This window comes from Globicephala melas, chromosome 8 (assembly GCF_963455315.2).
Source record: "Globicephala melas chromosome 8, mGloMel1.2, whole genome shotgun sequence".
In the NCBI taxonomy this organism is placed as follows: domain Eukaryota; kingdom Metazoa; phylum Chordata; class Mammalia; order Artiodactyla; family Delphinidae; genus Globicephala; species Globicephala melas.
The window spans coordinates 40,852,220-40,874,231 of NC_083321.1; the positions used below are offsets into that span (position 1 = coordinate 40,852,220).

Sequence of the window (22,012 nt, forward strand, 5' to 3'; positions counted from 1 at the left end):
CACCTCACTACACCACATAACTATCATTGCTTTTTTGTGGTGAGAACAATGAAGATCTAGTCTCTCAGCAACTTTGAGCTTTATAATATAGTACTGTTGACTATAATCATTATGCTGTGCGTTAGCTCTCCAGAACTTGTTTATCTACTAGTTCCAAGTTTGTACCCTTAAACAACATATCACCAATTCCCTCACTCATGGCCTGTTTTTACAAGTTCAACATTTTTAGATTCCATACATAAGTGATATCGTAAAGTATTTGTCTGACATTTCATTTAGCGTAATAATGCCCTCAAGCCCATCTGTGTTGTTGAAAATGGCAGGATTTCCTTCTTTCTCATGGCTGAATAATATTCCATTGTGTGTGTATACACATACACACACACACACACACACACACACACACACATTCTTTATCCATTCATCCATTGACAGACAAGTTATTTCCATGTCTTGGCTATTGTGAATAATGATGCAATAAACATGGGAGTGTGTATATCTCTTTAAACTTCTGTTTTCATTTCCTTTGGATATATACCCAGAAATTGCTACTTCATATGATAGTTCTATTTTTATTTTTTTGAGGAATCAAAATCTCCATACTGTGTTCACAGTGGCTGAACCAATTTACCTTCCCTTCAACAGTGCACAAGTGTTCCCTTATATCCACATCCTGCCCAAGACTTACCTCTTGCCTTCTTGATGACAGCCATTCTAACAAGTGTGAGGTGATATCCCATTGTGGTTTTTTTTTTTTGGCAGTACGCGGGCCTCTCACTGTTGTGGCCTCTCCCGTTGCAGAGCACAGGCTCTGGACGCGCAGGCTCAGCGGCCATGGCTCACGGGCCAAGCCACTCTGCAGCATGTGGGATCTTTCTGGACCGGGGCACGAACCCGCGTCCCCTGCATCGGCAAGTGGACTCAACCACTGCGCCACCAGGGAAGCCTCCCATTGTGGTTTTGATTTACATTTCCCTGATGATTAGTGAGGCTGAGTACCTTTTCATGTACCTGTTGGCCATTTGGATGTCTATTTTGTTTCTCTGCCCATTTTTAAAAATTGGATTGTTTTTTGGTTATTGAGTTGTACAAGTTCTTTATGTATTTTGGATATTAACCCCTTACCCAGTATATGGTTTGCAAATATTTTCTCCCATTCTGAGGGTTGCATTTTCATTTTTTAAATTGTTTCCTTTGCTGTGTAGAAGCTTTTTAGTTCGATGTAGTCACACTTGTTTATTTTTGCTTTTGTTGCTTATACTTTTGGTGTCATCATTTTTTTTTCTATTAATTCTCCATTGCAATCAGAATAAGGCAGCACATCCCATAGTCCTTATAGTCTTTGTTTCTACCACAATTTTACATTTCAACAGCTACTTGGTCTCCCAAAGGAAGCTTCATCTTCTACACATACTTGATTCCATAATATTGTGTATAAGGACTTATAGCATTGCTAGTAAGAACTCAGGAGGAAGTAAGGTGCATGGAAGAGAAAACAGGCATTGCCTTAGGGAATACTTAAATCATCTTGAACAGGCTGGTGGTAGAAAACTGCTGTCAAGGGCAGTGCCAGTGAGGGCTCAGAGGAACCCATAATTGGAAACTAGAGGAAAGAGGATCATTGTCAATATAGCAGCAGAAAGCTTAGTCGAATTGTGTGCTGCGTATGTGGAATAAAAAACTTGTAAACAATGACCTTAGATATTTAGCTGAGGAGATTTCCAAGGAAAGTATTAAAGATATATAGCCAGGTTTCTTACTGTTTGAAATAAAATGCAAGAGAAAAATGAGCGAGAACTGTTAAGCAAAACGGGTCCAGGACTTGATAATTTGGGAAATTCTCAACCTGTTCAGACTGCAAAAAATATTAAAAGTAGGAGGTGCACTGTCAGGAATGTGTACTCTGGACAGAAAACCAACATTGTAGCTGTACCACTTTTTGCTAATTCTTTTGAAGGATGAAAAGGTCAGGGTCTGAGACAGACTTGAAGATACAACGCTGATGTCTTTGAAGAAGGGGCCATGAGCCATGGAATGCAGGTGGCTTGCAGAAGTTGGAGGGGGCAAGGAAACATTCCACACCATGTGGCATGTAGGAACTCATGCCCCCTGCACTGGGAGTGCAGAGTCCTAAACACTGGACTGCCATGGAATTCCCCAAATTTGTATTGTTTTAAGCCACTAAGTCTGTGGTAATTTGTTACAGCAGCAATAGAAAACTAATACAGATTTTGGCACTCGGAAGTAGGGTGTTGCTGTAACAAATACCTAAAAAATGTGAAAACAGCTTTGGAATTGGGCAGTGGGAGAAGGCTGGAAGAATTTTGAAGAGTGTGATAGAAAACAAAAGATATTAATCAATATATTCAAGAAGTTCAGTGAACCCCAAATAGGATGAATACAAAGAATATCATCTGAGTGCATCATAGTCAAAATGTTAAAAACCAATAGCAAAGAGAAAAGGGACATAATACTTTCAAGGAGAAAAAAGACTTATGGCTGATTTGTCAACAGAAACTATAGAAGTCAGAAGATGAACCCAGAGGTATCTACAAATGTGCTGAAATAAGAAAACATTATTCTAAGACAAAATAAATACATCTATAGGGACTTGCCTGGTGGCACAGTGGTTAAGAATCCACCTGCCAATGCAGGGCACACGGGTTTGAGCCCTGGTCTGGGAAGATCCCACATGCTGTGGAGCAACTAAGCCCATGCGCCACAACTACCGAGCCTGCGCTCTAGAGCCCGCGAGCCGCAACTACTGAGCCCACGTGCCACAACTGCTGAAGCCCGCACGGCTAGAGCCTGTGCTCCGCAACAAGAGAAGCCACTGCAATGAGAAGCCCGTGCACCACAACAAAGAGTAGCCCCTGCTTGCCCCAACAAGAGGAAGCCAGCATGCAGCAATGAAGACCCAATGAAGCCAAAATAAATAAATAAATAAAAATTAAAAAAAATACATCTGCAAACAAAAAGGCTGAAGAAAATGATCTCTGATGGAAGCACGGAACTACTGGAAGGAAGGAAGAGCTCTACAAAAGAGTATGGATGGCAGACAAAAATGAAGCAGTGACATAAGGCAAATCCATCAAACAATGGCAGTACTTTAAACCACCAAAGAATGTAAAGCAGCGGCTAAGATTATATCACATTTACACTGATTAGTATGGTAATATTTCTCAGGCATTTGTAACTACGTAAATTCTGTTCTGATTTGTGTGTGTGTGTGTGTGTGTGTGCATGTGTGTATTTTATTGGAGCATTTCTCCTCTTTTTTTTTAATTTTTAAAAATTTTGGCCACACAGCTTCTGGGATCTCAGTTCCCTCACCAGGGATTGAACCCAGGCCACAGCAGTGAAAGTGCCGGATCCTAACCACTAGACCACCAGGTAATTCCCGTCTCCCCTCTTTTATAAACTAGAATGAGACAGCCATGAATGTTATAATTCATTATATTTGTATAAATAGTTACATTTATGAGGAAACAAAATTTGAATGTTAACAAGTTCTTTAATATTATTATTTAAATACTTATATGAAGATTTTAAACATGTCCACTTTTGTTAGGAATGTCATATATTTTAAATTTACATGATACACCTAAAACAAAAAAACTAAGAATTGAAAGAAAAGCAAATAAATGATTATCATAATATTCAGGATACTGGCTACCTCAGTGAAGAAGGCAGCACTGTGGGACACAGAAAAGAAACATGGTAGGTTGAGTAGTACTGAATCTTAACCTCACTTTTAAGACGGGTAGTGGGTTTCCTAATTTGCATGTCATTATTCTTCAAAATTTACATAGTCCTTTATATATACCAAAGTTTACTTAATAAAACTTTTAAGAGAACAGAGATAATGAAATGAGATAGTATGATTTATTATTCCTAATCAAATAATTAAAGGAAAGATTTATAGAAGGAAGTACCTGTTTCATTTCCCGCTCCATGATCATTGTGGATCTGCTGTAAACCAGGAATTGGCCGTGTTGTCAGATACCAAACAGCATGTAGGACATCTGTGGCATGTATACGATTGTGATCTAAAGTCACCAAAATGTTTTATAAAAATGATCATTCTGTTATTTTTAACATAGGACATTTTAAAAAGTACTTTCTAGTCATACTGTATCCTCATAAATAAAATATACGGCTTAGAATAATTTCCAACAATTATGTTTTTGTTTCATCTTATTTTGTAAAAGTTTATTGATGTGTTAAAAAGCTTTCTTTTAAAAACTTTCACATATACTATGAAAACATATTAGAGGGGTCAAAGAAAAGGCAGCATTACCAGGGCTAATTTACTTAAGGTTGCTTTTTTTTTTTTCTGGCCAGTCTGCGAGGCTTGTGGGATCTTAGTTCCCAAACTAGGGTGGGTCCCTGCAGTGAAAGTGCCAGGGAAATCCCTACAGTTGCTTTTTGTGACTTTTAAAATTCCTTAAAAAAACTACAAATAGAACTACCATAAGACCCAGCAATCCCACTACTGGGCATATACCCTGAGAAAACCATAATTCAAAAAGAGTCATGTACCAAAATGTTCATTGCAGCTCTATTTACAATAGCCAGGAGATGGAAACAACCTAAGTGTCCATCATCGGATGAATGGATAAAGAAGATGTGGCACATATATACAATGGAATATTACTCAGCCATAAAAAGAAATGAAATTGAGCTATTTGTAATGAGGTGGATAGACCTAGAGTCTGTCATACAGAGTGAAGTAAGTCAGAAAGAGAAAGACAAATACCGTATGCTAACACATATATATGGAATTTAAGAAAAAAAAAAATGTCATGAAGAACCTAGGGGTAAAACAGGAATAAAGACACAGACCTACTAGAGAATGGACTTGAGGATATGGGGAGGGGGAAGGGTAAGCTGTGACAAAGTGAGAGAGTGGCATGGACATATATACACTACCAAACGTAAAATAGATAGCTAGTGGGAAGCAGCCGCATAGCACAGGGAGATCAGTTCGGTGTTTTGTGACCACCTAGAGGGGTGGGATAGGGAGGGTGGGATAGGGAGGGTGGGAGGGAGGGAGACGCAAGAGGGAAGACATATGGGAACATATGTATATGTATAACTGATTCACTTTGTTATAAAGCAGAAACTAACACACCATTGTAAAGTAATTATACTCCAATAAAGATGTAAAAAAAAAATTTAACTTAAAAATATGCAAATAGTGTCTCGGTTATGGAGACCCATGTTTGCAAACAAAACAATTTCTGCACAAAGGCACATAGAACAGTTAAAAATTCTGGATACTTGGACAGCCACCTCGCCAGATAAGAAATAACTCTCTCAGGCCTGCTATAAGGATTACATGTTAAAAGGTATATACCTTTATATAAACATCCAGAATAGTGTCTGACGTGTAGTATATGATCAGTAAAACACTGGTTTACTGAAATACCACTATGTGAAAAGGCAAGACCTACAAGTGAAACCCAGTTTTGCTATTTCCAGATTTATGATCTTGGAAAAGATCCTTCTGAATTTTTACTTCTCACCTGTAAAAGGTAGATAATACAACCTTTCCAACAAAGATTAAATGAGATAACCTTTGTGAATCTAATGATTATAGTCACAGCTGATGTTTCAACAAATATTTAATGTGTACCTTCCATGTAGCATTAGCAAATGATACAATACTGAATGTTTAGACTATAGATATGATGTCAACCCACTAGGAGCTTATTATTAATACAATCATGACCTTTTATTGACCATTTACTATGTGCCATGAATTTTGATATGTGCTTTACATTATTATCACTACCTATGGGGTAGGTACTATTGTTATTCCCATTTATAAATTTGGAACCTAAAATTTAGAAAAGTTAGGTCCCAGTGACTTTGTTTTTTTTGGCTGCTCAGCACGGCACGTGGGTGTGTGGGATCTTAGTTCCCTGACCAGGGATCAAACCTGTGCCCCCTGCAGTGGAAACACAGAGTCCTAACCAATGGACTGCCGGGGAATTCCCCAGAGACTCTTGTCTTAACCAATATATCCTAATTGGAGGTGACCGTGAAAACTCCCCACCATGGCTTTCTTTTTTCAATCCCCCTGCCCTTGAAGTCCACCTTAAAATATCACTTTATTCCATTTATAAAATTCAGCCACTTTTCAAAATGCCTACTTTGTAAGTGGTAATTATAGTACATATAACACACATTAAATTATTAAGCATCACCATTATTTATGAGGCCAATTTAAGAATAATTTGCTCTCTCTATATTTCCCAAAAGTGTGTCCACCTGGAGGTAAACTGTAGAATGATCAACACATAAAATTGTACCTTTTCCTAATATAAAATTAAAATTCTATTGTATCATAAAATCAAGTAGCCATTAAAAATTATTCCACAGGGAATTCCCTGGCGGTCCAGTGGTTAGAACTCCTTGCTCTCACTGCCGAGGACCAAGGTCAATCCCTGGTCGGGGAACTAAGATCCCACAAGCCATGTGGCCAAAAAACAAACAAAATTATTCCACAAATCAGGACACAGTTAAAAAACGAATTCTATGGATAAATTTTAAACATTTTAAAGTAAAGAAATTTATGAAACTCATGACTTAAAATTACCAAACATTTGAAAAGGTACTCATATGAATAATTGTTAACATAGAAAGATGTATACTATATTTCATGAAAAAGCAGATTATAAATAGGTATTACGATTCACTTCATAAAAAATAAGTACGTATAAGAAAAGGTCTTGAAGGATATATACCAAAGTGGGTTTTTTTGGGTTTTGTTTTTAATTTTTTGGCTGCACCGCATGGCCTGTGGGATCTTAGTTCCCTGACGGGGCATTGAAACCACACCCGGTGCATTGGGAGCATGGACTATTAACCACCAATCCTCCAAGGAAGTCCCTTACCAAAATGTTAACAGTAGTCAGTTAACTCTGGGTAGGAGGATGTAGATTTTCTTTTTAAATTACTATCTTCCAACTTTTCCAAACATGCAATTTTAAAAGTGTTTAAGGGACTATCTGAAGGGAATTTATAAAGAATTTCAAACCAGTATTATTTCAACTTAAATCATATATTTTAATACTTACAAGGAATGTCTCGATAACCATTTTCTAATGCACGAAAGTAGTTCATGAATTGTAGAGTAGGAATTTTAAATATCTCCAATAAGCCAGTGTCTTGAAATAGGGTATACATAACCTACATGTTAATGAAAAGAAAGTTTGCTTTAAAAATCGGAATTTCTATTTCTAGTTGAATATGTTTTTGTGATTTGCATTTGGGAAAGTTAACCATGTATATGCCTTTAACTTAAGTAATTTATTAAAAACTTCCCTATAGTGAATTCTTTCCGAAATATGAAAAAGGAAGATACTGCCCTAAAGCCCTTGAAAACCAAAGAATGATTATAATATCATGTCCCAGTTTTGAAATTTTTCCACTCTTCCCTTTAGCTTTTCATTCACAATTTATTGAAAGGCATATGAATTGTATTCTATTCTAGTCCTAGGTGTTAAAAGAAGTCAGAACAATATATTTATCACATTTCTGTCCCTAAAGAATTCAATGTGATAAATTGTGTGTCCTCCACATAATTTATCTTTATGTTCTCACATTTCACAAATAAGATGCTTTGGAGTTAATGAGAGTAGTATTTCAGGAAGGTTAATCTGATGCTGCTGTGTGGACCCACCAGGAAGAACTTTGAGTCTGGGAGGTAAAATGGAAATATTTTTCCATGGTTCTAGCATGAAATGGACCATTTGGCCTTGGGTAAAGCACAGGGAGGACCGGTGAAAACGACGAAGCATAAGTTTCAGTCCAAAGAACTAGATCACCTTTCATGTCCTTTTCAACCTCAAGATTTAATAAAAAGTAAATCTTTATTACTTCTTTAGTGTAATTAAATCCCATTATTATGGGCAAATAAACTACTTTTCATATAAATATATATATAATTATGAAATACTTTATATACATAATAATATATTTGTTTATATATATATGGGTTTATATATCCAGGTTTCTCTTTTCAAATTTTCTACTGAAAATTTCATTTGTGAAAAAAAATAATTCAATGAACAATGTTGAACTTGTACCTAAACCAATATTATACATCTTTAGATTTTGCTTTTTATAAAGATTCAAGAAAAAAGTAACTTATAATAAAGCAGTAGGGGTTTGAAACAAACCTGACTGAGGATCCTTCCTGATTTCTCTCCCATGTTTTCTACAAGTTCAAAAATTTGAAAATTCCAGTTACTCATATTTTCTATTAATGAGTCATAATCTTCTATTAAAATCAGGTCCCATGATGCTTCTTGTTCAATCTGTACATGTAGGGGGAAAAAAAAAAAACCAAACCAACTTAACCTTACTTTTTATAAATATTGTTAAATCCATAGCTAAATGAGAACACTTATAAATGAACACTATAAAAATGGTCAATATTATTTTCTATAATGGTTATTCTCAAATATAAACTGTACTTCCTATTAATTCTCTTTGTAGAATGTTATCTTCAGACAAATATAAACATGTCTTCTAGGTATCAAAAGACTTATTGGTCTTTACACTACTTTTATAAATAAAACTATTATATTTCCAAAACACTACACAAATCTAAAATCCATTATTTTCATTTTGGAAGTTACAGGTATCAAAGGATAATAGACAGAAACTTAAACTGACATTTATTACTAGGATAACTTCCCAAAAGAAATGGATGGATTTTTTTTTCCTAAAAAGCTTAGATTTTGAACTTTAAGAACAAAAACAATATTAAGAACAAAAAAACCCCTACAATTATAAGTAGGTTATTTTCATTGTTTTTAATGACTATGCACATACTTTATTTTTTCATATTTTAACACATACAATGAAAAAAAATCAGCATAGAAAGTAATATATTGACTATACAACCAAATAAATGTGTCCATTTTAAAATGAACGCACTTAGTTATTCTAGGATGATGAGTTTAAAAGTAATTATTTTTAACCGAAGGTTTTCTTTCTTTTTTTTGTTTTTAATTGGGGTATAGTTGATTTACACTGTTGTGTTAGTTTCAGGTGTACAGCAAAGTGATTCAGTTATACATATACATATATCTATTCTTTTTCAGATTCTTTTCCCATATAGGTTATTACAGGATATTGAGTAGCATTTCCTGTGCTATATTGTAGGTCCTGGTTGTTTATTTTATATATAGTAGTATGTATATGTTAATCCCAAACTCCTCATTTATTTAAAGAAACTCTATTTTCAGGTGTTAATAGTGACTTTTCAGTAAAAAAAATTTTTTAAATCATTATATTAAAAACCTTGTTCTGGGCAAAAATAATAAGCTTAGTACTAACTAATAATATATTTCACCTTTACATAATCATATTGAAAATTTATCTTTTACATTTGGTTGCTCTTCATTCTGTGCCTCTTCTTTTAGGTGATTATCACCTTCCCAAAGTAATTTTCTGCAGTCTCTGTTCTCTGTTTCCACTTCTTGTTGAGCTTCCGTAAGGTTGAATGATGCTTTTGAGAAAACGGTATTGTCTTCATCACCTTTCAAAAAGTATTTAAAGTAATAAACAAGAATAAAACATGTCCTATATGAACAGTTTTATAAGAAAAATTTGTAAAAAGTATTCAGATAAATCGAACCATACTGGCCTTCAATCTAAATTAATGACACAGTTAAGTTGTATCTTGCTGGACCAGTTGGCCCAGGTACCTTGTGCTCAGGCAATATTTCACCTGATATAGCTACTCATGGATGAAAGAGAGAGTGGAAATTCATTATAAAAGTGAGAAAATGTCAGTCCCTCTCAGTAGGAAATTTTTTTTTTTTTTTTTTTAGTAGGAAATTTTTTTAAAACCAATTTCATGTAAACTACTTCTAATACCTGAAATTGTTTGAGTTTTGGATATGAAAATTCTAAACTCATAATTATGGATGAGATTAAGGCACATCTAAAAATTAGAACAATGTTATGAATTGTGAGTTATTTCTCTACCAATGTGATTAATAATACTCTTTTCCCCAAATTACATGGAAAAGGGAAGCAACATTGGTAGCTACATTTCATTCACTCATATGCAAAAGAATATTCATACTCATTCTATTTGTAATATGCTAACCAGGAAACTTTCCCCAAACACATCAACAGTAGAATAAACAAACTGTAGTGTATTCACACAATTGAATACTACAGAGCAAACAGAAGAAACTACAATCACATGCACCAATATGGATGATTTTTAAAAATACAATGTCAAGTGAAGGAAGCCAGACACAAAGGTATATACTCTGCAATTCTCTTTATGAAAAGTTCAAAAACATATCAAAATTGACACACATGAGTATTGAAAGACAGGATAAACATTATCTTTGGGGGAGATTCCTGGAAGTGGGGCATGAGAGGAGGTGCTGGTAATATTTTGTTTGTTGATCTGGGTGCTGACTACATATGTATATTAGATGTATGAAAATTCATCAAGCCACAGACCTAGGATTTATTTATTTTTCAATATGTAGGGATTTTTTAAAGTAAAAGTGTTTTTAAGAGTACTCATTCGAGTTGACTTTCAGAAGAACTAGGCTGGTTGGTTGGTTGATTGATCTATTTATTTCTATTGAAGTCTATCTGATTTACAGTGCTGTGCCAATCTCTGCTGTACAGCAAAGTGACTCAGTTATACACATATAGATGTTCTTTCAGAAGAACTAGGTTTAAATCCTGATTTTTGTACTTAATAATGGCAAGCTTTTCCCCCTGTAGAATGTGGATAATAACACCTATTTTACTAGATGGTACACATAATAGTTGATCAATAACTGTCAGTCAAATCTGAACCTAACACACTGAATATACTAAAAAATCATTAACTGATCATGATCAGGAAGTATTACCCTTTGGAAAATATTACTTTTCAAATGTTTCCAAATGAACACACTTTAAGAAAATTAAAAAATTCAGATTATTCAACTGTTCTTGGTAAGTTAAGGCACTAACTACAATTATGTTCTAAAATAGCTGTCAATCCAAAACTTGTTGACATTTGAAGTACATGATTTACTTTTTAATGATCTAAATTCCTAATAACTATATCTTACAGATAATAAGAAAAACAGATGAAATAAATATAGCAATTTCTTCTCCAAAGATGTCCACAGTACTATCTCTTATCCCACATGCATTCTTTTGAAATGTATTCTTATTGCTCCATCAAGAGAGCATTTATTTCCCAACTCCCTGGAATCTGGACAGGCCACATGACTGCTCTGATTAACAGAATATGACAGAAATGACAACTTTGTCTGGTCAGGGTTGAGCCATTAACTGGACTGGCAGCTTTCATAGCCTCCTCTTTTGGCCTCCAGCCAAAATGTTGGAAGAAGACCAGAGAGAGGTCATATTTAAATGGACTGGTCAATAGCCAGCAGACACATGAGACATCTTGGAAACTCAGTCCAATCAATCCTTTGGATGACTGTCACCCTTGCCAATATCTGACTGCAATTACATGACAGCCCTCAAGTGAGAATCTCCCAGCTGAGACCAGTCAATGCAAAGAACTGTGAGAATTAATAATCTGTTGTGGTTTTTAAAAGGCTTTATTGAGTATAATTACATGCCATAAAACCCACTCAGAGTAAGTGTATAATTCCATAATTTTAGAAAATTTAGACTTCTGCAATATTCATGACAATCTAGTTTTTTTGTTTGTTTGTTTGTTTGGCCCAGAATTTTTATTATCATCATTATCTTCAAAACACCTGATTGCTTTGGTCTTTAGATTCAAAAAAGTCTTTTTTTATTAAAGTATAGTTGATTTACAATGTTGTGTTAATTTCTGCTGTACAGCAAAGTGATTCAGTTATACATATATATACATTATATTTTTATTTTTTTTTATTTTTTGGCCACGCTGTGCGGCATGCAGAACCTTAGTTCCCTGACCAGGGATCGAACCCGAGCCCCCTGCAGTGGAAGTGTGGAGTCTTAAGCACAGGACTGCCAGGGAAGTCCTACATTCTTTTTTAATATTCTTTTCCATCATGGTTTATCATAGGATATTGAATATAGTTCTCTGTGCTGCACAGTAGGACCTTGTTGTTTATCCATTCTATATATAATACTTTACTAACCCAAACCTCCCACCGCATGTCTCCCCCAAACCCCTCCCTCTTGGAACCACAAGTCTGCTCTCTATGCATGACAGTCTAGTTTTAGAATATTCTCATCACCTCAAAAACTACCCTTATGCCTATTTACAGTTCATCCTTATTTTCACCCCAGGCAACTGCTATTCTGATTATTGTCTCTATAAATTTGCCTTTTCTAGAATTTCATATAAATAGAATCAAACAATATGTAATCTTTTTAGCTTAGTTTTTTTCACTTAGAATAATGTTTGGAAGTTTATCCACGTAGTAGCATGTGTCAGCAGTTTGTTCTTCTTTTGTTAAACAGAATCCCATTGTATGGATATACCACATGATATTTATTCATTTACAAGTTGATGGACATTTTGATCTTTTCCAGTTTAGCACTATCATGAATAATGATGTCATAAGCATTCATAATCCTGTCTTTGAGTGCTCATATGTTTTCTCTTGAGTAAATTCTTATCCATGTTACTGCTGGGTAATATGGTAAATTTATGTCTAACTTTTTTGTTTGTTTGTGTTTTGTTTTTTTTTTTTTGGCCGCACCACACTGCGTGTGGGATCTTAGTTCCCCAACCAGGGATCAAACCCACACCCCCCACAGTGGAAGCACAGAGTCTTAACCACCGGACCACCAGGGAAGTCTCCATGTCTACCTTTTAAAGAAACTGTCAAAATGTTTTCCCAAGTGGGTTTACCATTTTACAATCCCATCAGCAATGCACAAGTTCCAATTTCTCTTCATCCCTGCCAACACTTGGTATTGTCTGTCTTTTTGATTATAGCTATTCTGGTTTGAGTTTACTGGTATTTCACTGTAGTATTAATCTGCATTTCCCTAATGACTAATGATGTTAATAATTTTTTCATGTGTTTACTACCCATTCATTTATATCCTTCATATCCTCCACCAAAAGTCTTTCACCAAAATATCTAAAATCTTTTGCCTGTGTTTTAATTGAGTTGGTTGACTTACTGTTGAGTTAAAGAGTTATATGTCATGGTTATAAGACCTTTATCAGATGTGTAATTTGCAAATATTTTCTCCCAGTCTGTGGTTTGTCTTTGATTTTCTTATTGGTGTCTTTTGAAGTGGAAATAAGTTTTGAAATCAGGTAGTATCAGTCCTCCAAATTTGTTATTCTTCCAAATTGTTTTGGCTATTTTAGGCCATTTGTATTTCCATGTAAATTTTAACACCAATTTGTCAATTTCTACCAAAATAAGCCTACTGGAATTTGATCAGAATTGCAATGAATTTACAGATCAATTTGGAAGAATAGCCTGTTGACAGTACTGAGTTTCCCAATCTGTTTGCTATGCCTCTCAATTTATTTAGTTTCTTTAATTTTTCTTTAATTTTCTTTCTTTAGTTTTCTCAACGTTTTATAGATTTTAGTTTATAAATCTCCTAATTCTTTTGTTAAATTTATTTTAACTTTATTCTTTTTGATACTATTATGAATGGAAACATTTTCTAAATTTCAATTTTTGATGGTTCATTTCTGGTATAGAGAAATACAATTGATTTTGTACTTTGATCTTGTGACTTTGCTAAACTTGTTTATTGGTTCTAATAATTGTGTGTGTGTGTGTTTGTGTGTGTGTTTGAAATTTTCTACAAATGATCTGTGAATAAGGACAGTTTTATTTCTTTATTTCCACTCAGATATCTTTATTTTTTTATCTTTCTAGAAATTTTCCTGGCTAGAACCGCCAGTAAAATATTGAATACAAGTGCTGAAAGCAAAAATCCTTCTCTTATTCTTTTTTCTTTTTAACATCTTTATTGGAGTATAATTGCTTTACATTGTTGTGTTAGTTGCTGCTGTATAACAAAGTGAATCAGCTATACATATACATATATCCCCATATCCCCTCCCTCTTGCTTCTCCCTCCTACCCTCCCTATCCCACCCCCTAGGTGGTCACAAAGCACAGAGCTGATCTCCCTGTGCTATGCGGCTGCTTCCCACTAGCTATCTATTTTACATTTGGTAGTGTATATATGTCAATGCCACTCTCTCACTTTGTCTCAGCTTCCCCTTCCCCTTCCCCATGTCCTCAAGTCCATTCTCTACTCTGAGTCTTTATTCCTGTCCTGCCCCTAGGTTCTTCAGAACCATTTTTTTTTTTTTTAGATTCCATATATATGTGTTAGCATACAGTATTTGTTTTTCTCTTTCTGACTTACTTCACTCTGTATGACAGACTCTATGTCCATCCACCTCACTACAAATAACTCAATTTCATTTCTTTTTATGGCTGAGTAATATTCCATTGTATATATGTGCCACATATTCTTTATCCATTCATCTGTTGATGGACACTTAGGTTGCTTCCATGTCCTGGCTATTGTAAAAAAATTCAAAAAGAGTCATGTCCCTTCTCTTATTCTTTTTTTTTTTTTGCGGTACGCGGGCCCCTCACTGCTGTGGAGCACAGACTCCGGACACACAGCCTCAGCGGCCATGGCTCACAGGCCCAGCCACTCCGCTGCATGTGGGATCTTCACGGATCGGGGCACAAACCCATGTCCCCTGCATCAGCAGGCGGACTCTCAACCACTATGCCACCAGGGAAGCCCCCTTCTCTTATTCTTGATCTTAGGGGGAAAGCATCAATCTTCCTCTAGTAAGGATGATGTTAGCTCTGTGTTTGTTTCAAAGATGCCCTTTATCAGATTGAAGGACTTCTCTGATATTACTGGTTTGAGTGTTTTCATCATGAAAGAGTGTTGGATTTTGTCAAATGCTTTTTCTGCATCTAGATAGATTATCATGTGATTTTTCCCCCTCTTTAATGGGGTGTATTACATTGATTAATTTTCAAATGCTAAACCACCCTTGCATTCCTGGCATAAATACCAATCGGTCATGGTATGACATTTTATCTGTTGCTAGATTCAGTGTGCTAGTATTTTGTTAAGGATATTGGAAATGTTGGTCTATAGTTGTATTTTCTTGTGATGCCTTTGTCTGCTTATGGTATCAGAGTAATACTGGTCTCATTTATAGAATGAGTTGGGAAGTTTGCCCTCCTATTTTTTGGAAGTTTGTGAAGGCTTGGTCTTCTTTCTTGTTGTTGTTGTTTTGTTTTTTTTTGCGGTACGTGGGCCTCTCACTGTTGTGGTCTCTCCCGTTGCGGAGCACAGGCTCCGGACATGCAGGCTCAGCGGCCATGGCTCACGGGCCCAGCTGCTCCGCGGCATGTGGGATCTTCATGGACCGGGGCATGAACCCGTGTCCCCTGCATCGGCAGGTGGACTCTCAAACACTGCGCCACCAGGGAAGCCCCTCTTATTGTTTTTTAGTCCTTTAAAATGTAAAACCCCAAAACTATTAAATTGTACACTATAATAGGGTGAATTTTAAAGTATGTGAAGGGATTGATAGGCACCTGTAACCCCTGAAAGGGCCTATTTCTGGTTTACCTTTATTCTTAGGATGCAGTACTGCTGAGTTTACCAAGTTACTCCTACCACGGCAAACCTTCAATTCCAATCTTTGTCTCCCTAGTCCCATGAAGCTACCAAAGGGACTGCTCATTCTGTCAGTCACTGGCCCCTCTGGAAGCAGCGAACACCCTTTTGGTAGCCCCAAACTTGAGACTCGCTTTCTTGGATTTCTGTCCTCCTCCAGGTCTTATACTGGAAATTCTGAGGAGCTTGTTAGTTCTTCAGTGGCTTCAAGCAGATTTTTTTATTGTTAATAACTTGTAACTTTTCTAGCTACCTTCAGGGGATATGATGGTCTGAGTTACCTAGTTAACTATTAGTGGACACTTGAGTCATCAATGTTTTAAGGTTATAAAACAACTATAACTTTATCACTAACAATATTTCTTGTTTGAGGGTATGTTTCAGAATAATATAATTAACTAAATTTTAAAACAACTCCTTTGTGTAATTATTTAAAAATGTATGCAGACGCTTTTGAGCTAAGATTATGCAATTTAAATTTCGAGGTTAATATAGTTAATCTCACTATTTATGAACCCTAGCCGTAACATAAGACTATATTCATTCGTACAGCACATTTTTACTCTTCAAAATACTTTCACCGTCTATTATTTATAATTTGCTAATAACTCCTCTGTGAAGTAAGAGATTATAATCTTCATTTTAAAGATGGATAGACTAAAAAACTCATTCATTTATTCATTTTAAAAAACAATGTAAGAAATTGTTCTTAAATTTAAACACACATGACTTTTGCAGTCTCACCTGACTTTTCCCTGTGGCAGTCTGTACCAGCCTCTGGTTCAGATGCTGAAGCATATTTCAATATTTGATGTCCACAGCTTATAAAATAAAACAGATAAATATATGTATATGATAAGTGAGGCAAAATTTTTTTACCTAAATACAATCAGAAAATCTGGTTATTTTTTAACTGCAAGATCCCAACTGCAAAATATCCTAATATTCCAATCTCTCTATAAACTTAACAGGCTTTATCCTAGAAAGCACCTGTGTCCCTATGAAGGAAATAACATATTTTGGAAGTAACACTGAGATCTGAGGTAAACACTTATTACCATCAAAGCAGAAATAAGAACAAACACCATATGAACTGGGTACTGTAAATAGGTACTAAATTAGTACATACTAAAATAATTCTCATACATTTACTGATATCTTATGATGGATAAAATACCACTATATTTCACTTCAGATGGAGATCATTTAGCTGGGAAATGAATAATGGCACTGAAATGAAAAAAAATTGTTTAGAATAAAAACTGCTAGATGAAGAAGAGGATGTAGTATTCATTAATCATCTAGTTATAATACAGAACAAGAAAACTGGTAATACTTTATTAAAATAACCTATATTTTGAAACAAATAGTAAACACTTGGGAAACTTACCTGTTACATAAATTGCTATCAGAATTTCTAAGTTGCTGATAAAAATCTGGTGAATTGGGTGCATTGCTCAGAGATCTGTGTAAAATAACACTTGGCTTAGTAAGAAAATCAGCAGTGTCAGGAAATTCTATAGGCGATCGGTTAGTTGGAGAGCCAGCAGACATTGGTCCATGACTGGGAGAATTCAGGCCGGGTAAAGTACCTAGAAAATTGAAAGAGAAGAAAGAGATATGTATGTATGTATGTACTGATATGTATGTGTTTATTGTCCGTGTTTGGGTGTTTATAAAGAGCATTTTCCTTCTTTAAAGAAAGCAAAGTATTTACAGTTAAATGATTAACTAGATTTCTACACGGAGCTATCTTCAACACCTTCTACGAATTCAGGCAGAATATAGACCATATTTGTCATCATCGATGACTGTGGAATAAACACCCTGTGGCAGGATGGCACATAGTAGGTAAATACTAAAAGTATAACTAAAATGTACATAATGTGTGGCACAAATTTTCCTAATTCATATTGGTCTTTATCTTTAACATTTTGTGTCCCTACCAGCTTGATTATCCACATGAACAAAAGCATCTTTACCAAATTTTACTGAATATTTTTCAGTACAATACAATTCATTTTTATTGAAGAACCAAAGTTCTTGATAGCATTAAGCAAATTAAGCATATGATAAAATTATATTAACACAATAGCAGATCCCTTAAAAAATCCACATCTTTCCAGCTCATTCATTTATTCAACAAGTATTTGAGAGCCTATTATATGCTGGAAAACATGCAGCGTTTCACAATGGAGAAAAAGATGCCATCCCTACAACTCAATGAACCTAAAGTCTAGTGGAAAATACAAACAAGTGCTAAGTGTTAAAATAAGGGGAAAAAAAGAGTGCTTCAGAAATACATCCCTAATCCTATTGATTTACTCAAGAGCCTTTGCTGGGTGCCTTGAACTAAGGGTATATCTGGACAGGTGTAGGTGGATTTAAAACTTTATTTTGAAATAAAGATCCAAGTAAAGTGTGCATCAGAGAGGAAAGCAAATAACAGTTGTTAAGGTATTATGGTATTTTCAGACATAGTTACAGATGTGTGTGATGGTTAATTTTATGTGTCAACTTGGCTAGGTTATCATGCCCAGTTGTTTGGTCAAATTCCAGTCTAGATATTGCTGTGAAAGTATTTTTCAGATGTGATTAACATTGAAATCTGTAGACTGAATAAAGCATATTGCCCTTTATAATGTGGACTGGCCTCATCCAATTTGTTGAAGGCCTTAAGAGAAAAGACTGAAGTCCTCCAAAGAGGAAGGAATTTTCCCTCCAGACTGCCTTCAGAGTCAAAACTGCAACATCGACTCCTGCTAGAATTTCCAGCCTGGCAGCCTGCCCTAAAAATTCTGGACCTGACAGCCCTCTCTATCTGGCGAGCCAATCCCCATCAGTCAATCAATCAATCAATCACTCCCCACCCCATGTATATGTATGTAAGTATATATGTATGTATGTAGGTATATACACATGCACGAACATCCTATTAGTTCTATTTGTCTGGAAAACCCTGACTAATACAATGTGTTACTCTATTTAATCTTCATAATAGCCCTGTGAGTTAAGTAGCATTTTCATTTTACATGTGCAGGGCTGCCAACTGCTGTTCTATCAGACTGATTTGTTTAGAGGCTCCTATAATTTCATATAATGTTGGGGCTGAAAAAGATTTTATAAATAATCGGTCAAACACTTTAAAGTTTCAGAAGAGGAAACCGAGGACTAGAAAGGAGAAGTATCTTTCTTGTCAAAATAATAACAGTTAGTTACTAACTGGAGACTGAAGTCCCAATTTTCAGCATTCTTTTTTCTATTATAATACTGAGTGTCTGAAACCCTGACAAACAGGCTGAGAAGAATAAAGGATAGCCTAATTTTAGGGTAGAAATTTCATATAACATAGAAAAGCTTCGCGGAGAAGACAACATGGTAAAGAAAATCCCAGCAACCCTTATAAAATACTTTCTACAATACAGATTCATCGTTTTTGTTATAAACCTTTTAAATTGTGAAATATAACACACATATAGAAAAGTTGTAACAGGAATGCTCACCACTCAAGCTAAAACATAAAACATGGCCAGAGGTCAGAAACCCATGTCCAATATCTAATTCCCCTCCCTCTCATTAAAGGAAAGCATTACTTCGACTTTTATGGTAGTGTTTTTCTTGCCTCTCCTTATACCACATATGTTATCTCTTTACAGTTTAGTTTTGCCCTTTCTTTGAACTTTGTAAATTGAATCAGATAGTATAAATGCTTTTATGCCTTGCTCAACATTTTAAAAAGATGTTTCACATGTTCATTCATTTTGAATGACATGTAAAATTGTATGTATGAATATAGCACAATTTTATTTCCCTGTTCAATTACTGAACTGCCAAATTGTTTTCCAAAGTAGCTGTAGCATTTTACTTTCCAATCAGTGATGTATGAGTGTTCCTACCTCTGAACATTTTTCCAACACTTATACTGTCTTTAGAATTATAGACATCATAGTGGGTGTGAGGTCATGATTCCTTGTGGTTTTGATTTGCATTTCCCTAATGACTAATGATGCTGAGTATCTTTTCACGTGGTTAGGGCCATTTGTATACCTTCTTTGGAGAAACACCTATTCAAATCTTTTGCCAATTTTTTAGTGAGGTCAGTTCTGTGTTTATCATTGAGTTTTAAGACATCTTTGTCTATTCTGAATACAAGTCCATTGTCAAATCGTAATTTGCAAATATTTTCTCCCATCCTGTGGACTGTCTTTTCACTTTCTTTAGGTGTCTGTTGAAGTAAATACAAATGATTTAATTTTAATGAATTCCTATTATCAATTTTTAAAAAATATTTATTTGGTTGCTCTGGGTCTTAGTTGCGGCAGGCGAGCTCCTTAGTTGCGGCTCACAGGCTCCTTAGTTGCAGCATGCAAACTCTTAGTTGCGGCTTGCATGTGGGATCTAGTTCCCTGACCAAGGATCGAACCCGGGTCCCCTGCATTGGGAGCATATAGTCTTATCCACTGTGCCACCAGGGAAGTCCCCCTCTATTATCAATTTGTTTCATTTATGGACTGTACTTTGGGTGTCTAAGAATATCCAAACTCAGAGATTTTCTCCTATGTTTTCTTCTACAAGTTTTATGGTTTCACTCTTATACTTGAGTGTATAAGCATTTAGAGTTAATTTTTGAGTATGATGACAGGTATGGTTCCAAATTCATTCTTTTTCATTTGTATATCTATCCAGTTGTCCCAACATCATTTGTTAAAAACACTATTTCTTCCCCTTTGAATTACCTTGGCACACTGGCTGAAAATCAATTGACCATGTAAGGGTTTATTTCTGGACTCAGTTCTATACCACTGAGTTGGAATATCCTTATGCCAGTGTCACTGTCTTGATTGCCATAGCTTGGTAGTAAGTTTTAAAATTTACAAGTGTGAGTCCCCCAGTTTTCTTCTTCTTTTTTTTATTAAAGATTATTTTAGCTACTCTGGGTCCCTTGAATTTCTATATGAATTTTCAGATCAGCTTCTCAAATTTCTACAAAGAAGCCAGCTCAGATTTTGATAAGGATTTGTACTAAATTTAGAACAATTTAAGGAGTATTGCCATCTTAACAATATTAAGTCTTCTGGTCCACGAACATGGGATATTTTCCATATGGGTCTTCCTGCGACTTCCCTGGTTGGTCCAGTGGTTAAGACTCTGCGTGCCAATGCAGGGGGCATGGGTTTGATCCCTGGTCGGGGAACTAAGATCTCACATGCCACGCAGCGTAGTCAAAAATTAAAAAAAAAAAAAAAATCTGGGTCTTCTTTAATTTCAACATTTTATAGTTTTCAGTGTACAAGTCTTGCACTATTTTGTTAAATTTATTCCCAAGTATTTTTTAATAAATGTATTTATTTTATTTTTGGCTGCGTTGGGTCTTCGTTGCTGTGTGTGGGTTTTCTCTAGCTGCGGCGAGTGGGGGGCTACTCTTCATTGGGGCGGACGGGCTTCTCACTGCGGTGGCTTCTGTTGCAGAGCACGGGCTCTCGTGGACTTCAGTAGTTGCAGCACACAGGCTCAGTAGTTGTGGCTCACAGGCTCTAGAGCACAGGCTCAGTAGTTGTGGCACACGGGCTCAGTTGCTCTGCGACATGTGGGATCTTCCTGGACCAGGGATTGAACCCGTGTCCCCTGCAATGGCAGGCAGATTCTTAACCACTGTGCCACCAGGGAAGTCCTGAAATTATTTTCTTAATTTCAGTTTTGCATTTTTCATTGCTAGTATATAGAAATACAATTGATTATCGATTATAGATCTTGTATTCTGCCACACTGATGAACTTGTTTATTGGTTGTAATAGGTTTAATGAATTTCTTAGGATTTATAAATGTATGATTATGTTGTCTGAAAATAGTTTTACATCTTCCTTTTATTCATTTTTACCTAAACTTCCCTGAGTAGAACCTCCAACCCAGTATTGAGTAGAAGTGGTAATTATTTTATAATTATTTAAATTATTTTATAATTTTTATAATTTCTAATTCTTTATATTCTTTCTGTGGTGAGACACTGTTGTCATACTGTCCTTACTTTAGATATGGTTTCCTCAAGTTCTTTAAACATATTTATGGTAGCAAATTTAAAGTCATTACTAAATCCCAAATCCAAGCCTCCTCAGGGAAATTTTGTTGGCTGTTTTTTTGTTTGTTTGTTTGTTTGTTTGTTTGTTTTTTGCGGTTCGCGGGCCTCTCACTGTTGTGGCCTCTCCCGTTGCGGAGCACAGGCTCCGGACGCGCAGGCTCAGCGGCCATGGCTCACGGGCCCAGCCGCTCCGCGGCATGTGGGATCTTCCTGGACCGGGGCACAAACGCGTGTCCCCTGCATCGGCAGGCGGACTCTCAACCACTGCGCCACCAGGGAAGCCCTGTTGGCT

The 22,012-nt window shown here is 35.8% G+C and overlaps 1 protein-coding gene across 3 annotated transcripts in view; it reads right to left on the bottom strand.

Moving 5' to 3' along the window:
• PDE3B (phosphodiesterase 3B) overlaps positions 1-22,012 on the bottom strand; it is a 177,025-nt gene that overhangs the window by 26,494 nt on the left and 128,519 nt on the right. For 2 of the 3 annotated variants that reach the window (XM_060303479.1, XM_030831481.2), the window contains exons 6-11: positions 17,035-17,236; positions 16,389-16,465; positions 9,405-9,556; positions 8,190-8,327; positions 7,086-7,197; positions 3,936-4,049 (exon numbers count right to left, since the gene is read on the bottom strand). In XM_060303479.1, coding sequence (XP_060159462.1) covers positions 3,936-4,049; positions 7,086-7,197; positions 8,190-8,327; positions 9,405-9,556; positions 16,389-16,465; positions 17,035-17,236 — 795 coding nt within the window. The remainder of the gene's footprint in view (positions 1-3,935; positions 4,050-7,085; positions 7,198-8,189; positions 8,328-9,404; positions 9,557-16,388; positions 16,466-17,034; positions 17,237-22,012) is intronic. The other variant, XM_060303477.1, reaches the window with a different exon arrangement.